Below are 13681 nucleotides of genomic sequence, written 5' to 3'. Positions count from 1 at the left end.
CGTCGGTGAGTTACCAGACTGAGAGGCAGGGAAGTAGAAACTTAGATTTCAGAGGAACATCACTCAACTCCCCAGTAGCTTTCCTCTGGGCACAGGAGTGGGCTGCAGGCAACACACACGGGGTTTTCAAAAGGTTCATGGGAAACGTGTTAGGAAGAATTAAAAAAAAAAATCTTTGCACCAAAGTAAACAAGTCTTTTACTTCCATTTTCCATGAACTTTTTGAAGAGGCCTTGCACATGAAGATGGTTACTGCAAATCGCGATGGCAGGCCAGGGAAGGCGGGCGGGTCCTGGAGGGTGGGAAGCTTGAAGGGGCCTCCTCCTTTCTCATGTGAGCTGGGCTGAGTGTGTGTCTCTAGGGCAGGGTTGTGCTCTGTGGGCTTCACTGTCTCTGTCGCAGCTACTCCACTCTGCCTCGTGGCACACAAGGAGCCTCGTGATGGGCAAATGGTGCACTTGACCTTGTTCCAGTCAAGCTTTACTTACGAAAGCAGTCGGGGAGTCAGTTCCTGGGCTGCAGCCTGCTGACCTCTGGTCTAGCGAGAGGCCCCGTTGCCACGGGCAGAGCCTCACGATGGCTTAGGCCACTCTGGCCAGCCCCCCGCAGTGCCCGAGGCCAGTCCACCTCTGTGCCCCCCAGCCTGGGAGCAGCAGTTGCACCGGGCGTCAGCATCTCCTCTGGTTACGTGGGTTGGGTTCTGGGTCCCGGCCTGGTGTTCAACAGCACAAGTGTGCGTAGGAAGCAGGACGCAGGCATCGGGCCCAGAGGAGAGAAGCAGACGTAGAAATAAAGGCAGACGACCTTTTCTTGTTTATTTCGCTTAGACAAAATGCAAAGAGTGTCTCATTAAATTAAAAAATAAACCAAAAAGAGAACAGAATCGGTCCCCCCACCCCTTCACTGACGGCACTCATCCTAATTAACAACAGAAGATCAAACCGAGGACACAGTTTCTAATGGGAAAGAAAGGTGTGCGGGCGTGGCGAGAGCTGTCCCCTGCCCCCAAACCAGTGTTCCTTTTAAATCCACAAATGGGCTAATTCCCCCCTCTGTTTTCTCTCTTGACCCTTGTGTGATAGAACTTCCAGTCGGAAGGTTGAATTAGTCCCCCATGCACTTTGTAGAAAATCAGTAAAAATGCAGTAGCCTGTGAAGATCATAAAACTGGACTTCTTTCCCAAAAAATCAGACGCCCAGGCGGATGGAGCTCACACTCAGACGGAAAAAAAGCAGGACAGTCTTTGCACTGTCTGTGGTTTCAGTATTTTCTCTCTCTCTCTCTCTTTTTTTTTAATATATTTTGGCAATTTTCTTTCATTATAAATATTGGAATTCTGTAAAAAAAAGGTAGCTTTGATTGAATGGTTTAAATCGTATTTACAACGGCGATCCAGCCACGCTGTCCGCTATACCAGGGTGTATGACTTGGCGTAGGGGTTGTTGCCTTTCAAATGGCCCCGAGAGTCGAGCAGCGATTCTTGGGAGCTGCTCATCTTAGCTGCCTGTCCCAGCTCGGCCCCTTCCCGCTGAGGTAATGTGGCCACGGCCCCCTGCTGCCATGACTGCCCCTCTCTCGTGGAGGAGGTAGAGGAGGAGGCCTCCATCGGGATGGGCTCGAGGATCGTGGGGCGCTTCAGGGTCCGACTTTTCTGAGGTTCCAGGCACGCTTGTCCTAAACTCAGGTCCCTGCTGGTGCCCGGGCCACCTCGGTTCAACAAGAAGTCCATTCTAAGGTATGGAGGCAAGTGGATGAGGTCACCTGTGAACAGACACAGAGAGTTAGTGGGTTTCTGCAGTCGCTCAGGAGTGCGGGGAGCCCCTGTGTGCTCACAGTGGCCCGCCAGGGTTTAGTGGTGGAAATGCCACTGCACGTGGGCACGCCTTTCAGGATGCCTCGTCAGCATGTGCCACACAGGCAGGCGGGGTCATCCGCATACTCTGTGCCCTGCCCTGTCGTGTGGTATCTTGGGCTCTTCATTGTCAGGTGTGCACCAGAGAAATGCAGGTGACGAGACCCTCCCAAACACACATTACCTCAAAGGCAGCCACGTCCACGGAGCACGGTCTGTCGCAGACAGGACCCCATGTGCCACTGGAGGTGCTGGGGGAAGCAAGGAGCTTGTGCGTGGAGCCAGGGACACCCAGGAAGGAACACTGGAAGGCCGGCTCTCGGCTCGGCCGTTCTACAAAGCCGTGTGACCTTGGCCGGCCATGGAGTGCCAGCCTTCTAGGGCGGCTTCAGGGGAAGACAGCACAGCAGGTACCCCTCCCAGGCCGTGCTCATCTGCTGCACTTCTGTGTCTCTGTCCTGGCCGTGCCGTCTGTGGATCCAGGGCTGGCAGGGACAAGAGGCTCAGGCTCTCTGCTTCCCTCTCAAGTTCACCACTTTTGCTTCTGTGCTGCCAGGTGTCTCCTTCTCTAGCAGATCTTACAGGGGGCAGTTGGCAACGGTGAGCAGCTGCACGCCCGACCCCTGAGCCAAGGACCAGCCCAGCGGGGTTTTCTCCTGAGCACAGTGTCTGTGCCGTGCAGGATTTCCCTAACACACAAGCTCTGCTCAGGGAAGCCCCGTCAGCCAGGCTGCAGCCTTCCTGGACGAGCGCTGTGGTCTCAGATTCTTCTACCCGGTCCTTCCTCCCCTTTCTCGTCTCCCAGGTGTCAGACCTGCACCGTGGTTCTCTGCCTCTTCCCGCCCACTCCTGCGTCCTGTCTTTATTCTGCCCAAGGATTTCTCTCAGCGAATCCTTGCATGTCTAGTCCACCTTGGCATCTGCTTCTTGGAAAACCGGAACGGACACGGCTTCTGTCACCGTCAACTACTGAAGTCATTTCTTTTGAAGTCACCTGTGACCTCTCATTGTCAAATGCTATGGCTTCCTCTTGGCGCTCAGCCTCCTTGTGCTGTGACAAGGTGTCGCACTTTGGATGCTCTTGTTCTTGGAACTCAGCTGCCATGGTCCCGTGACCCCACAGAGCCCCTCCTGCACGCCTGGCTGCCACTTGTCACTCACCTTCGTGGTTCCTTTTCTCTATTCACCCCTTCAAGCCGCATTGTCCCTGGACCCTGCCCTCGGCTCCCTCTCTCGAAAGGCATGGCTGCTTGTGTGGTCTCTACAAACAGCTCCCACACCTATCTTTCCCATCCTTCTCTCTCCTGAGCCCTATACTTGAACTTCAGACGCTTTGCTAGGCATTTCTAACACGGATGCTCATTCGGAATTTTAAATGCTGTGGTCTGCAAACACGGTTCACAAAGGCCAGCCCCGCTCCCACCCTCATCCCCCAAAGCATCTGTCTCCTGCCCGCCCCAGCCTGTTAAATGTCACCATCCTCTGGAGGAGGCTTCAGGATGCCCTTCCTCTCCAGTTCATTCTGCTTGCACTGTAGCCACAGATTGCTCTTCATTCTCATCTCCATGGCACTGGTCCACGTCTTTAATGCACCCCAGTCTGTCCATCACCCTCCCACAATGCATGAGCGCGGAGAGGGCCCAGCTGCTAGATGCACTTTGCAACCAGCACTTCAAGGCTGAGCTGGGCAGACCCTGCGTCTGAGTGTCTGCTGACTGGGGACCAGTCCTCCTTCTCGAGCTCAATGCTTCCCTCCTTTCTCACTTCAAGATCTGTGTAGACAGGGGGTGGTTTGCAGCATGCTGCGTGTCCTCAGGGGGTTCTTCCTGGCCATCCTGACGGCTGAGGGACTCCTGTAACTCATGACATATCAGGTGAGCGGCTCTGACCACGGAAGGGGCTAGGGCTGTGCGGTCCTGGAGCCGCCTACCTGAGAGAGCGGGTAGAAGGCCGTGCAGGTGAGAGAGACATGGTGACGGTGTGAGTTCAGGGGGCACCTGTGGGGTGTAAGGGAACGAGACTGGGGCCATGTAGGTGGTCCAAGGAAGAGAGCTTCAGAACTGATGACAGGTGGGGCTGGTGAAAGCGAAGAGTGATCCCTCCCCGGTGTCCGGCTCGGGAGACAGGCGGGCAATGGAACTGTTAACTGTGAGAGGATGTGTATGTAGGGGGAGGTCGTATTTTAGTGACAAAGGATCGTGGATTTGGTTTAATGAGGTTGGGGGGACACGCAAGAGCTGATATCTAGTGTGCATTTTCCCTTAGTGATAGAATCTGACTCTAAAATAACTGAACCTTCCCGTTTTGCTTTAAAACATTCCCTGTAAGCTCACAACAGTTGGCCCAGCCTTTCTCGCCCTCCCTTTGGGCCCTCGGGGTCTGAAGGCAGTGGGAGGGGCGTGGGAAAACCACGGGAGTCAAGCCAGAGCTGGACTCAGTGATTTTATCCTCAGAACCTGGGAGACCACCTGGCAGTCTTCCCACCGAAAGAGAACCAGCAGTTCAGTAGAGGGAGAGGCCACCCAATGGCGTAGGAGGACCAGGAAGAAAATAAAGCCAGGCCAGGTGCTGGGAGGTGCAGTTAGTATGATGCAGAATCAGAACGTTGCCAAAATGCTGTGGCTGTTCCTAAGGATCTCCCCGCAGGATAGCAGCAACGATGACATTATTCTCGGGAAATTTTTACTGAATGATGTCCACGTCCTTGTATTACCTTGGCAGGCCACTCGGTCTTTACGATTCAAGAATCCACTTAGCATTTTCCCACTGACATTTTTGGGATGTCTTTATCCTATTAGATGATGATGAGTAATTCTATGATGTCATTCAGAACTGCAGCATGTAACTCACTCAGTGATCCCAGCTGCACAAAGGCACTCTGATTCAATGTTGGGTTCATAGGGTGGACTGGATCAAAGGGAAACCCCGATGATTAATACCTTGACAGTGATTGGCCGTGACACTCATGCAGCAAGAAGTGACATCAACTGGAGAACATCAGACTGGGTGAAATAACCCAGACACGGGAAGACAAATACCACATGTTCTCCCTTAGAAGTGGCAGCTAAAATCAAGACCAAACTCAAAAGAAATGCCTGTGTGTATCAGTTTTGCTGCAAATACAATGTTTTGTCCAACTTTAAGTCATTGTTTGGAATTATATACTCTCTCTCTCCCCCTCTGTGTGTGTGTGTAAATACTATTACGTGTCTTATATACTACTATATATACAAATTCTATAAATGTTCTTATTATATATTACTGTATATTCCCTGCTACTATATGTATTATACATTGTAGTCTTAATGATTTTGTGACTATTTTAAAATTTACATGAGTTAAGTTGAAAATATTTTCCTTTGACTATTGTTTATGGCCCTCACCTATTTTCATGCTGGACTGTGGGTTTTTATTTTTATTGTTGAATTCTTTTTTTTTTTAATTTATTTGACAGGTAGAGTTATAGACAGTGAGAGAGAGAGAGACACAGAGAAAGGTCTCCCTTCCATTGGTTCACCCCCAAAATGGCTGCTACAGCCAGCGTGCTGCGCCGATCCAAAGCCAGGAGCAAGGTGCTTCTCCTGGTCTCCCATGCGGGTGCAGGGCCCAAGCACCTGGGCCATCCTCCACTGCACTCCTGGGCCACAGCAGAGAGCTGGCCTGGAAGCGAGCCACGGCGCCGGCCCTTATTGTTGAATTCTTTAGAGACACTAAGCCCTTGGCTGTACTGTAAATTAAAGATATCTTATCTCAAAATAAATAAAATATTCAGCTGGAAAAGTTTTAAAGAAAGAAGTGGCATAATCTGGCATTCTTGCAAAAAGAGATTGGGTAAATTGATGCACATCGACTTCTGCTTAGAAAAAGTGAATGATGGCAAGCATTCTGATATTACAGGCTCTGATGCTGAAGATACGAGTATATCACACCACATGCGTTCATTTTGTTCCTGAGACATGAACGTTTTCAATTTTTAAAAGTGAAACCCAGGACTGGCACCGTGGCTCACTTGGTTAATCCTCTGCCTGCGGCGCCAGCATCCCATATGGGCGCTGGGTTCTAGTCCTGGTTGCTCCTCTTCCAGTCCAGCTCTCTGCTGTAGCCCGGGAGTGCAGTGGAGGATGGCCCAAGTGCTTGGGCTCTGCACCCCATGGGAGACCAGGAGAAGCACCTGGCTCCTGGCTTCGGATCGGCGCAGCGCACCGGCTGTAGCAGCCATTTTGGGGGTGAACCAACGGAAGGGAGACCTTTCTCTCTGTCTCTCCCTCTCACTATCTAACTCTATCTGTCAAATAAATAAATTAAAATAAAAAGTGAAGCCCCATGGCATTGCAAATTATTTACCTTTTTTTTTATTGTAGTGGATATATTTTTCAATTTTACCTATTGTGGGGTTAGTCATTTGCAAACAAATATCATGAAAGCATTGCCATAGCTGCCATTATGAAATAAACAAAAATTATTTTGTAATCTGGAGAACATTTTTATATGAATCAATGTACTCTAATATGACTAATTTTGAGATCTGGATTTTTATATAGCCAGTTTCCTAAAAGGGATTACCGGTCTCCATTCTTAAAAATTAAATAGGCAAATTCTATGTGTTCTCTTTTGTTTATGCACATGGTTAATGTAATTTTTTCATGTTGCCCAAATATTGGAGAAGATGTGGAATGCGTTTACCTCCACAGTTATTTTGAAATGTAGGTCACGGATGCTTCCCGCTGTTTGAGGGACCCAGCTCAATCTTGAACACCTGACACACTGGCAGCGCTGTAATGGATTTGGGGATAAGTCTCTGCCAGCAACTCCCATGACTGCACACAGCCCTACAAAGCAGCAGTGCGTCAGACCCAGCTGGGTTAGAGAATGCTCAGGTGGTGGACGGGGTGGGCACGTGTTCACGGTCAGAGGACAAAGCCCACGGCGTCCGCCTCCTGCTTGCAGGGACTCCCACGTGGATGTGGGGATCACGTAGGTCGGGGTAGAGGAGTGGAAATGCCCCAGGGCCGCCGCGTGCGACTGAAGGTCTGCACGCGTCCCGGGGCATCCAACGTCGCAGGAGAGGCTCCGTGACGGGGTGTGATGCCCCCTCTGACTGCGCGTGCTTTCTGATTGGCACTGGGCAGCCTGCAGGTGGAGTGCAGGCTGTACACGCGCTCTCACCATCACTCCAGGGGATCTGGTGGTGGGCTCTGTGTGTCACAGGGACTTTAAGCCCACGCCATGCCAGCCCCGGGGCTAGCTCAGATACTGCTTGGGAAACTGGATTCTCTCCTCTCTTTCTGTGTTCTTCAGTTGCCTGTACAAACCAACACAGCTCATGCGATCACTGCTCCAGAGAGAGAGAGAGAGAGAGAGAGAGAGAGAGGTGAAGCCTGTGACCTGGGGGCACTGGCACACCTGCTCCTCTTAGATCCTTGTCCTCCAAACTTCCTGTCTCACGCGAGAAACCCTTATCCTCAACTCCGGCTGTGCTGATGAAGAGTAGAGGTTGGGAAGACATTGCCTGCGTTTATCAGACTGGTCTGTATCTGGGCTCCGTTTCCTTATCCATAAAATGGGAATAACAATAGGCTCTACCCTAGCTGGTTGCAGTGGGGGTTGCCTCAGTTAACTGGTTTGAAAGCTTTCCTCCAGGACAGGGGTCTGAAGCTATGGGCTGGCTTCCTGCCAGAAGAGGGAGCCAGGAGCTCCTCCATCGGCCTCAGTTTCTGTTGTGCCTTGATTAATGGTCCCCAAAATGCTGTGTCCGAGAAGTCTCCCTCGGAATCTGCGAATGTGACCTCATCTGCAGAAAGGGTCTTGGCAAACGAAGTGAAGCTGAGGGTGTTGGGATGAGATCATCTAGACTTGAGGTCGGCCCCAAGTCCCGTGACGTGTGTCCTTGTGAGAGAAGTGGGGGAGACTGGAGACACAGGGGCCCAGAGAGGCGGCCAAGGCCACGGGAGGCAGAGACTGGAGTGATGCAGGCACCTGACACCTCCAGAGGCCAGCAGAGCCAGGGAAGCTGCTTCCCTGAGCTCCTGGGGGAAGCCCAGCTCGCGTGACACTGGATCTGGGGCTTCCGGTCTCCAGGACTGTGACAATACATTAACACTGTCTTAAGCCACCTACGTGTGGCACTTTGTCACAGCAGCCACAGTAAACTCCAGACGTCCTTTTCTCTCCTCCCTGGTGGCCTCGGGGCCCTCCCCGTTGATGCCGCCCTGAGCAGCTCCACCATCAGTAGCCGTGCTGCCGCGCCCATCTAGGGACACGGAAGGATTGACAGAGGCAGCAACACGGACAGAGACTCACGGGTCCCATGCGCTGAGCTCAGAGCCCAATGTGGGTACAGCTGGCGCCATCCTGGCACCTGTCCTTGCTTCTCGAACCAGGCCAAGCCCAAGTCGCTCTCCCAGGCCTCCTGCTCCCTGCGGAACTAGGCACCCCGGCCCCATCCCCAGGACGCTCCGAGGGCTGGGCTGGGAGTGGCTGCCTGGGTCTGAGGTCTCCTGGAGTGTCCCCCAGGACCGAGCAGAATCCTCTCTGAGGCCCCTCTGTCCTCAGGGAGTGGCAGCGTCCCAGATCTCACCGGCCAGGACCCCCCTCGGCGTTGCCATGTATTTCAGAGTGGTAGTGACCCAAGGGAAGTCCAGGAGTTGTTGGTCTGGACTCCAGAGCCGCTCAACAAGCCCTGGGTGCTCACCTCAGCAGGGGCAGATGCCCTTGGCGACCCTGCACTAACTGCATCAAACACCCACAGGGCCCCAAGGCCGGCGTCAGCGCTCCGTTTCCAATAAACCAGCGTCCGTGGCGTTCCCTTGGAGATTCGGTGATGGTTTACACGCAGTGCCCCCTGAGTTCACGTCCTGCCTTGTTTCCCCGTCCTGGTTCCTTTGTGCTAAAACTTTCATCGAGACACAGAGGCAAGTCATGCAGGTCGAGGAGGGGTGAGGTGGTAGCAGAATACAAGACAGCAATCAGAACACAGCACAGTGAGGGGTGTGTGTGTGTGTGTGTGAGAGAGAGAGAGAGAGAGAGAGAGAGGTGGGGGTGTGGGAGGAGAGCTCTTACTGGAGAAGCAGCTTTGCCAGGTCTGGAAGATGGGCCTGCAGTGGGAAGAGCTGGTGTCGGCAGAAGCGACTCCCTCGACAGCTGGGGGAACCAGACCTGGCCGCGCCTCCACGCCCTCTTGAGCTCTGCTCACCTAACTGCCTGCACCTCCAGCCCGTCCCCCGGTGAGCTAAGCCCAGCTAGCCCCCCCCCACAAGCCTAGATGACACACGCACGGGGGACAGAGGCCAACAGGGTCCCGCCTGGGTCTTCGGGGCTGTGACCCACTCACTGACCTCTGGGTTTCCAGGAGCGCTCACATGGACGACAAGCCCCATGGGGCATGCTCCTGAGACCCGAGCCCCTTGTGTTGGAGAAGAGCCAGGAGGGTGAAGGATGCTGGCGCGTCAGACACCTAGGGCAGCGAGGTGCTCAGAGAAGCTGAGCTGGGGCCGGGGACAGCACGCAGATGGGGTCAGAGGAGGTTCAGATGGGGCAGGTGGGAGGAAGGTGGAGGAGACGGAGAGAGAGGCCGCCACGCTGAGGGAAAGGGAGGAGGGAGGGACCCAGAGGGTGGGCGCTGCGGACCACGTCAGTGGAAATGGAGTCCTGTGTGTCAGCCTTAGCGAGAGCCGCACGGGGCGGGCACCTGTGAACGAGGGATTCTCTTGCACCATTGCCTGTGAGGAGCCAGCACAGAGACCACCAGTGCCACAGCCTTCCACAGAGGACACCACCACCTCGCACGCCTGTGCGGACGTCTGCCCAGCAACACTGCCCTGGACGTTCAGTGGACTTGCAGGATGTATGACCAGCCCGATCTGTGCCGGCTTCCAGCCATCAGACTTGCTCCGTCCTGCTTCTCTCCGCCCCGTCAAATGCTAAGCTGTGTGCACTCCCTTCCCCTTTTCAGGCTATAAAAAGCCCTCGGTGGAACATTCGTTTGGTTTCTCGCTGAGTCCGTGTCTCCTGATTTGCAAATCTATTCTGCTCCCCAAACTGTTTTTTCTTTTATTTTAACCTCATGTGCGAGGTCTTGGTTCATCACACACGCATACACACACACACACACACCCTGGAGGAAGCAGAGGACAGAGACACGGAGTCGCCAGTCCCTGGAGAAGGGGACTTTGAGAGACGGAGTCCCGGGCAGAGAGCAGCAGATGGTGAGGGAGACGTATCAGCTGGACTGCGGGTCAGCAGCAGAGAGGGAGGGGGAGCGGACGCCTGGAAGGGGGCAGGATCCTGGTGAATCCGCAGTTCTTCTTAAGCCTCAAGATGTGTCGTGCCCAGCCCTTCCTCACTCTTGGCCTCTTTAGCCTCACTGCAGAACACAGGCTGCACCCACACTGCCCTGCCAGAGGGTGCCCAGGCAGCAGCTTCACCACCCGCCCCGAGGGACGAGTACAATCGGCCATCGTCGCACCACTCTGCCGTATTATTTGACATAATGCTCATTTCTCATCTTCCCGTTGCTACCCTGTGGGGAGCCACGGGGCCTCTGATGTCTCTGGACAATCGGATTAAATGAGTCAGTGTTGATGTCTCCCTGACCCTCACCACTTTGTATGCTGGTGTCATTATCCCCTCCTCGCCTCCAGTCCTGAAATGGTTCAGAACCCGCCTGCCTCCGACACCAATCAGCGGGTCCCATGCTCCTCCGCGGCAGGCGTGATCAAGCCAGGGCTGTCCGGCTGATGGTGTGACAACTGTGGATTGAGCCTGCCTCCCTGGAGCTGGCAACCAGGGGAGCTCAACCTCCCTGGTATCTTCAGACTCACCCCCGGAGTCTGAATGGACTTCAGCTCTGGAAGAAAGACGGTGCAGTCAATACTACTGCAGAACCAGACGGAAGCGACTCAGAAAATCGGGAACCTACGTGCCCTCCGTGCATCCGCCCTCAGACCGTGGTTCCTGCCCCTCGCTGTGCAGAAACCACGGATTCTCCTCTTAGGCTGATTTTGGGCCCTGGGGGAGTTGTGGCAATGCCTGAAGACACTTGGCTGTCACAGTGGCTCAGGGACAGCCAGAAGAGGCATTGATTTGTCAGAGGCTAAGGCTGCACCTCAATAGTATTTGATGCTCAGGACAGCCCCACCCGACAGAGAATTGTCCTCTCCCGTGTCAGCGGTGCTGTTGATAAGAAAGCCTCATGTGGATGATCCAAGCTCTCTCACCTTACTTGGAAAAGGTTGAATTCAACCAGAATAAGGACTTGCGGTCCTTAGGCTCGGAGTGCCAGTCCTCAGGGAGCAGACGAGCACAAGAGAGGGTTCCAGCGGACAGCGGTCACCAGGCAAAAATCTCAAGGTCTTTCTCCAGCTGGGCCAGAGGAGATGGGAGGTGAACAGCACAGGGAGAACACTAGATAGAGAGTTAGGGGCTGTGCGTGGGAAACCCACCTCTGCCTCCAGGTAGTTCTGGAAGTCAGTCACATGAAGGCGTGCCGAGTTGCTCAGAGCACTGCCAAGTCTACCCGGGTCTCGCCTGTGCTCTGAGCCATGTGGCCTGTGGCGCCGATTACGTGCATGTCTGTCAGGAATTTGGGCAGAAGTGTGGGACACAAGCATGCATTTCTGGGGGCCACAGATTCCAAGGCCCTGGGGCAGCGTCTTTCTCCTGCCCTGCAGGTGTTGCAAGTCAGGAGCCGTGAACTCAGGCATACGCCTTCCAGACTGCACATGGAATGAAGGTGAGTCACGGTGCTTGGGCACTTGACTCCTCCGGGGACACATACAAAGCCTCAGGCACTTGACTCCTCCGGGGACACATACAAAGCCTCAGGCACTTGACTCCTCCGGGGACACATACAAAGCCTCGGTCATCGTTCCTAACCAGGTTTGCTATTCGTGCTCAGACACACCTGGATGTTGATGCAAACTGAAGAAGCAGAGGATGCTTAGTTTGAGTTCTAGCAATTTCAACAAAGACCACAGAGACCAGACTCCAGTAACGCTACAGCATGAGAGAGCCCAGACCCAGGCGACGCGCTGCCTGCCCACGCCCCAGGCAGCACGGATCTCACACTCTCTATGTTGAATACTGATGCTGCAGCACAGTCATGAAAACCTGTAAATGAATCTCTCTTGGTAAGTGAATCTTCCTTCCCGAACGGCAACCAGGAAAAGTCCTAAATAAATAATGTGAGATTGATATCAGGGTCCGCATACAGGGCTGCATTACCATTCCTGGCTTGTATGGCAAAGGCTTCATGCATTTTTCAGAGCTCATCGATATTGTGACCCTCCTACTTGCTGGTGAATTTCAAAAACTGCACGGAGGTACAAAGTCGGGCGTTGAGTCATGGTTCTACTGAAATAAAGTAGATCTTAGAGAAGGCAGGCCTGAAGCATCTCCCCCGGCATGTGGGCAAGCTCGGAGCTCATGCGGAGGGATTTAGGAGCAGAGGGGGAGGATCCATGATGCTCAAAGGGGGACAGCTCCCATGAAGGCCCTAGAGGGAAGCACACATGGGCACTCCCTCCCCTCCACCTCTCATGGAAGAAGATCCAGGCTGGGGATCGTGGTTGCTCTGCCACGAAGACCCGGCTCAGCAGCCCTGTGCATCGCGAATCATGGCGGCAGAGGCGTTAGATGGGAAGTGAGAGAATCCCAGACAGAGGAGCTCAGACACATTTGTGGAGGGGTAGAGGGCCAGGGCTTTGGAGGCTGGAGACTAGGGTCAAGACTGGCGAAGGGGATGGGGCTGATTCCGCACAGTGTTGTAGCCCTGTGCCTGAGAGCAGGTGGGGTGCATACGAGGGGCTGGCTCTACTACTGGTACTACTTCTTCAAGATTTACTTACTTGAAAGGCAGAGTTACAGAGAGAGAGAGAGAGAGAGAGAGAGAAAGTGTCTTCCAGCCACTGGTTCACTCCCCAAAGAGCTGCAAGAGCCAGGGCTGGGCCAGTCCAAAACCAGGATCCTGGACCTCCATCCAGGTGACTCACGTAGGTGTCAGGACCAAAGTACTTGGGCCATCCTCTGCCGCTTTCCCAGGTATATTAGCAGGGAGCTGGTTTGGAAGTGGAGCAGCCAGGACTTGAATTGGAGCTCATATGGGGATGGTGGCACTGCAGGCAGCGGCTTAACCTGCCACCCCACAACTTTTTGAAGTGATGGGACATGCCTCCCTACTCTGGGATGTGGATGCATCAAAATGTGGTTCTAGCACAACCCAAGCAGGGCCAAACAGGGAGAAGATGGGCTTTGCTGTCCCCTCATCTTTTTGAATATTCCCTTGCCCTGGGGGCTGTGTGTTGTGTGTGTGTGTGTGTGTGTGTGTATAGGGGTACCCCCCACAGCTGAATTTTGTCTCATTGCTTGGGCTTTCTTGAGATAGACTTGTATCATGTCTTCAGGATCGTTTGCCGTTTCTAAGACTGCACACTTTTCTGATCAACAGATGAGACTGTGAGAAGTGTTAATTTACGGCACCGGCACTTTTGGCTTAGGATAGCACCCAGGATCTTTTTACACAGAAAATAGTCAATATTCATTCAATATGGGCTGAATCCTCTAGCGTCATACGCGTATCTGTTTTCACAGGGTCTGTCTGCAGGTGTAGGGGTTTCTGGTTACTGGTAAGCTGCTTTGCTTGAAGCAACGGGCCTGGAAGCTTCCTTCTGGCCACTCGGCAGGACATGGGTGCCCCTGCCTCTCCAAGCCTCACTGCTCATCTCCTGAGGGCCTGCCATAGCCTAGGACCCCCAACAATTAAACCAAGCTGACTGTGACAGTGACACGTCACAGCTCTAGAACAGGGGGACACAATGAAGGCAGCCACACCA

At 53.6% G+C, this 13681-nt stretch overlaps 1 protein-coding gene across 1 annotated transcript in view; it reads right to left on the bottom strand.

Annotated features, from left to right (window-relative positions):
• Positions 1–790: 790 nt before the first annotated feature.
• DSCAM (DS cell adhesion molecule) overlaps positions 791–13681 on the bottom strand; it is a 722199-nt gene continuing 709308 nt past the window's right edge. Inside the window, exon 33 of the mRNA XM_070071799.1 lies at positions 791–1762. Coding sequence (XP_069927900.1) covers positions 1410–1762 — 353 coding nt within the window. The 3' untranslated portion in view covers positions 791–1409. The remainder of the gene's footprint in view (positions 1763–13681) is intronic.

The sequence above is a fragment of the Oryctolagus cuniculus genome, chromosome 4 (genome assembly GCF_964237555.1).
Source record: "Oryctolagus cuniculus chromosome 4, mOryCun1.1, whole genome shotgun sequence".
NCBI lineage: Eukaryota > Metazoa > Chordata > Mammalia > Lagomorpha > Leporidae > Oryctolagus > Oryctolagus cuniculus.
This window is presented reverse-complemented; position numbering and strand designations above follow the sequence as displayed.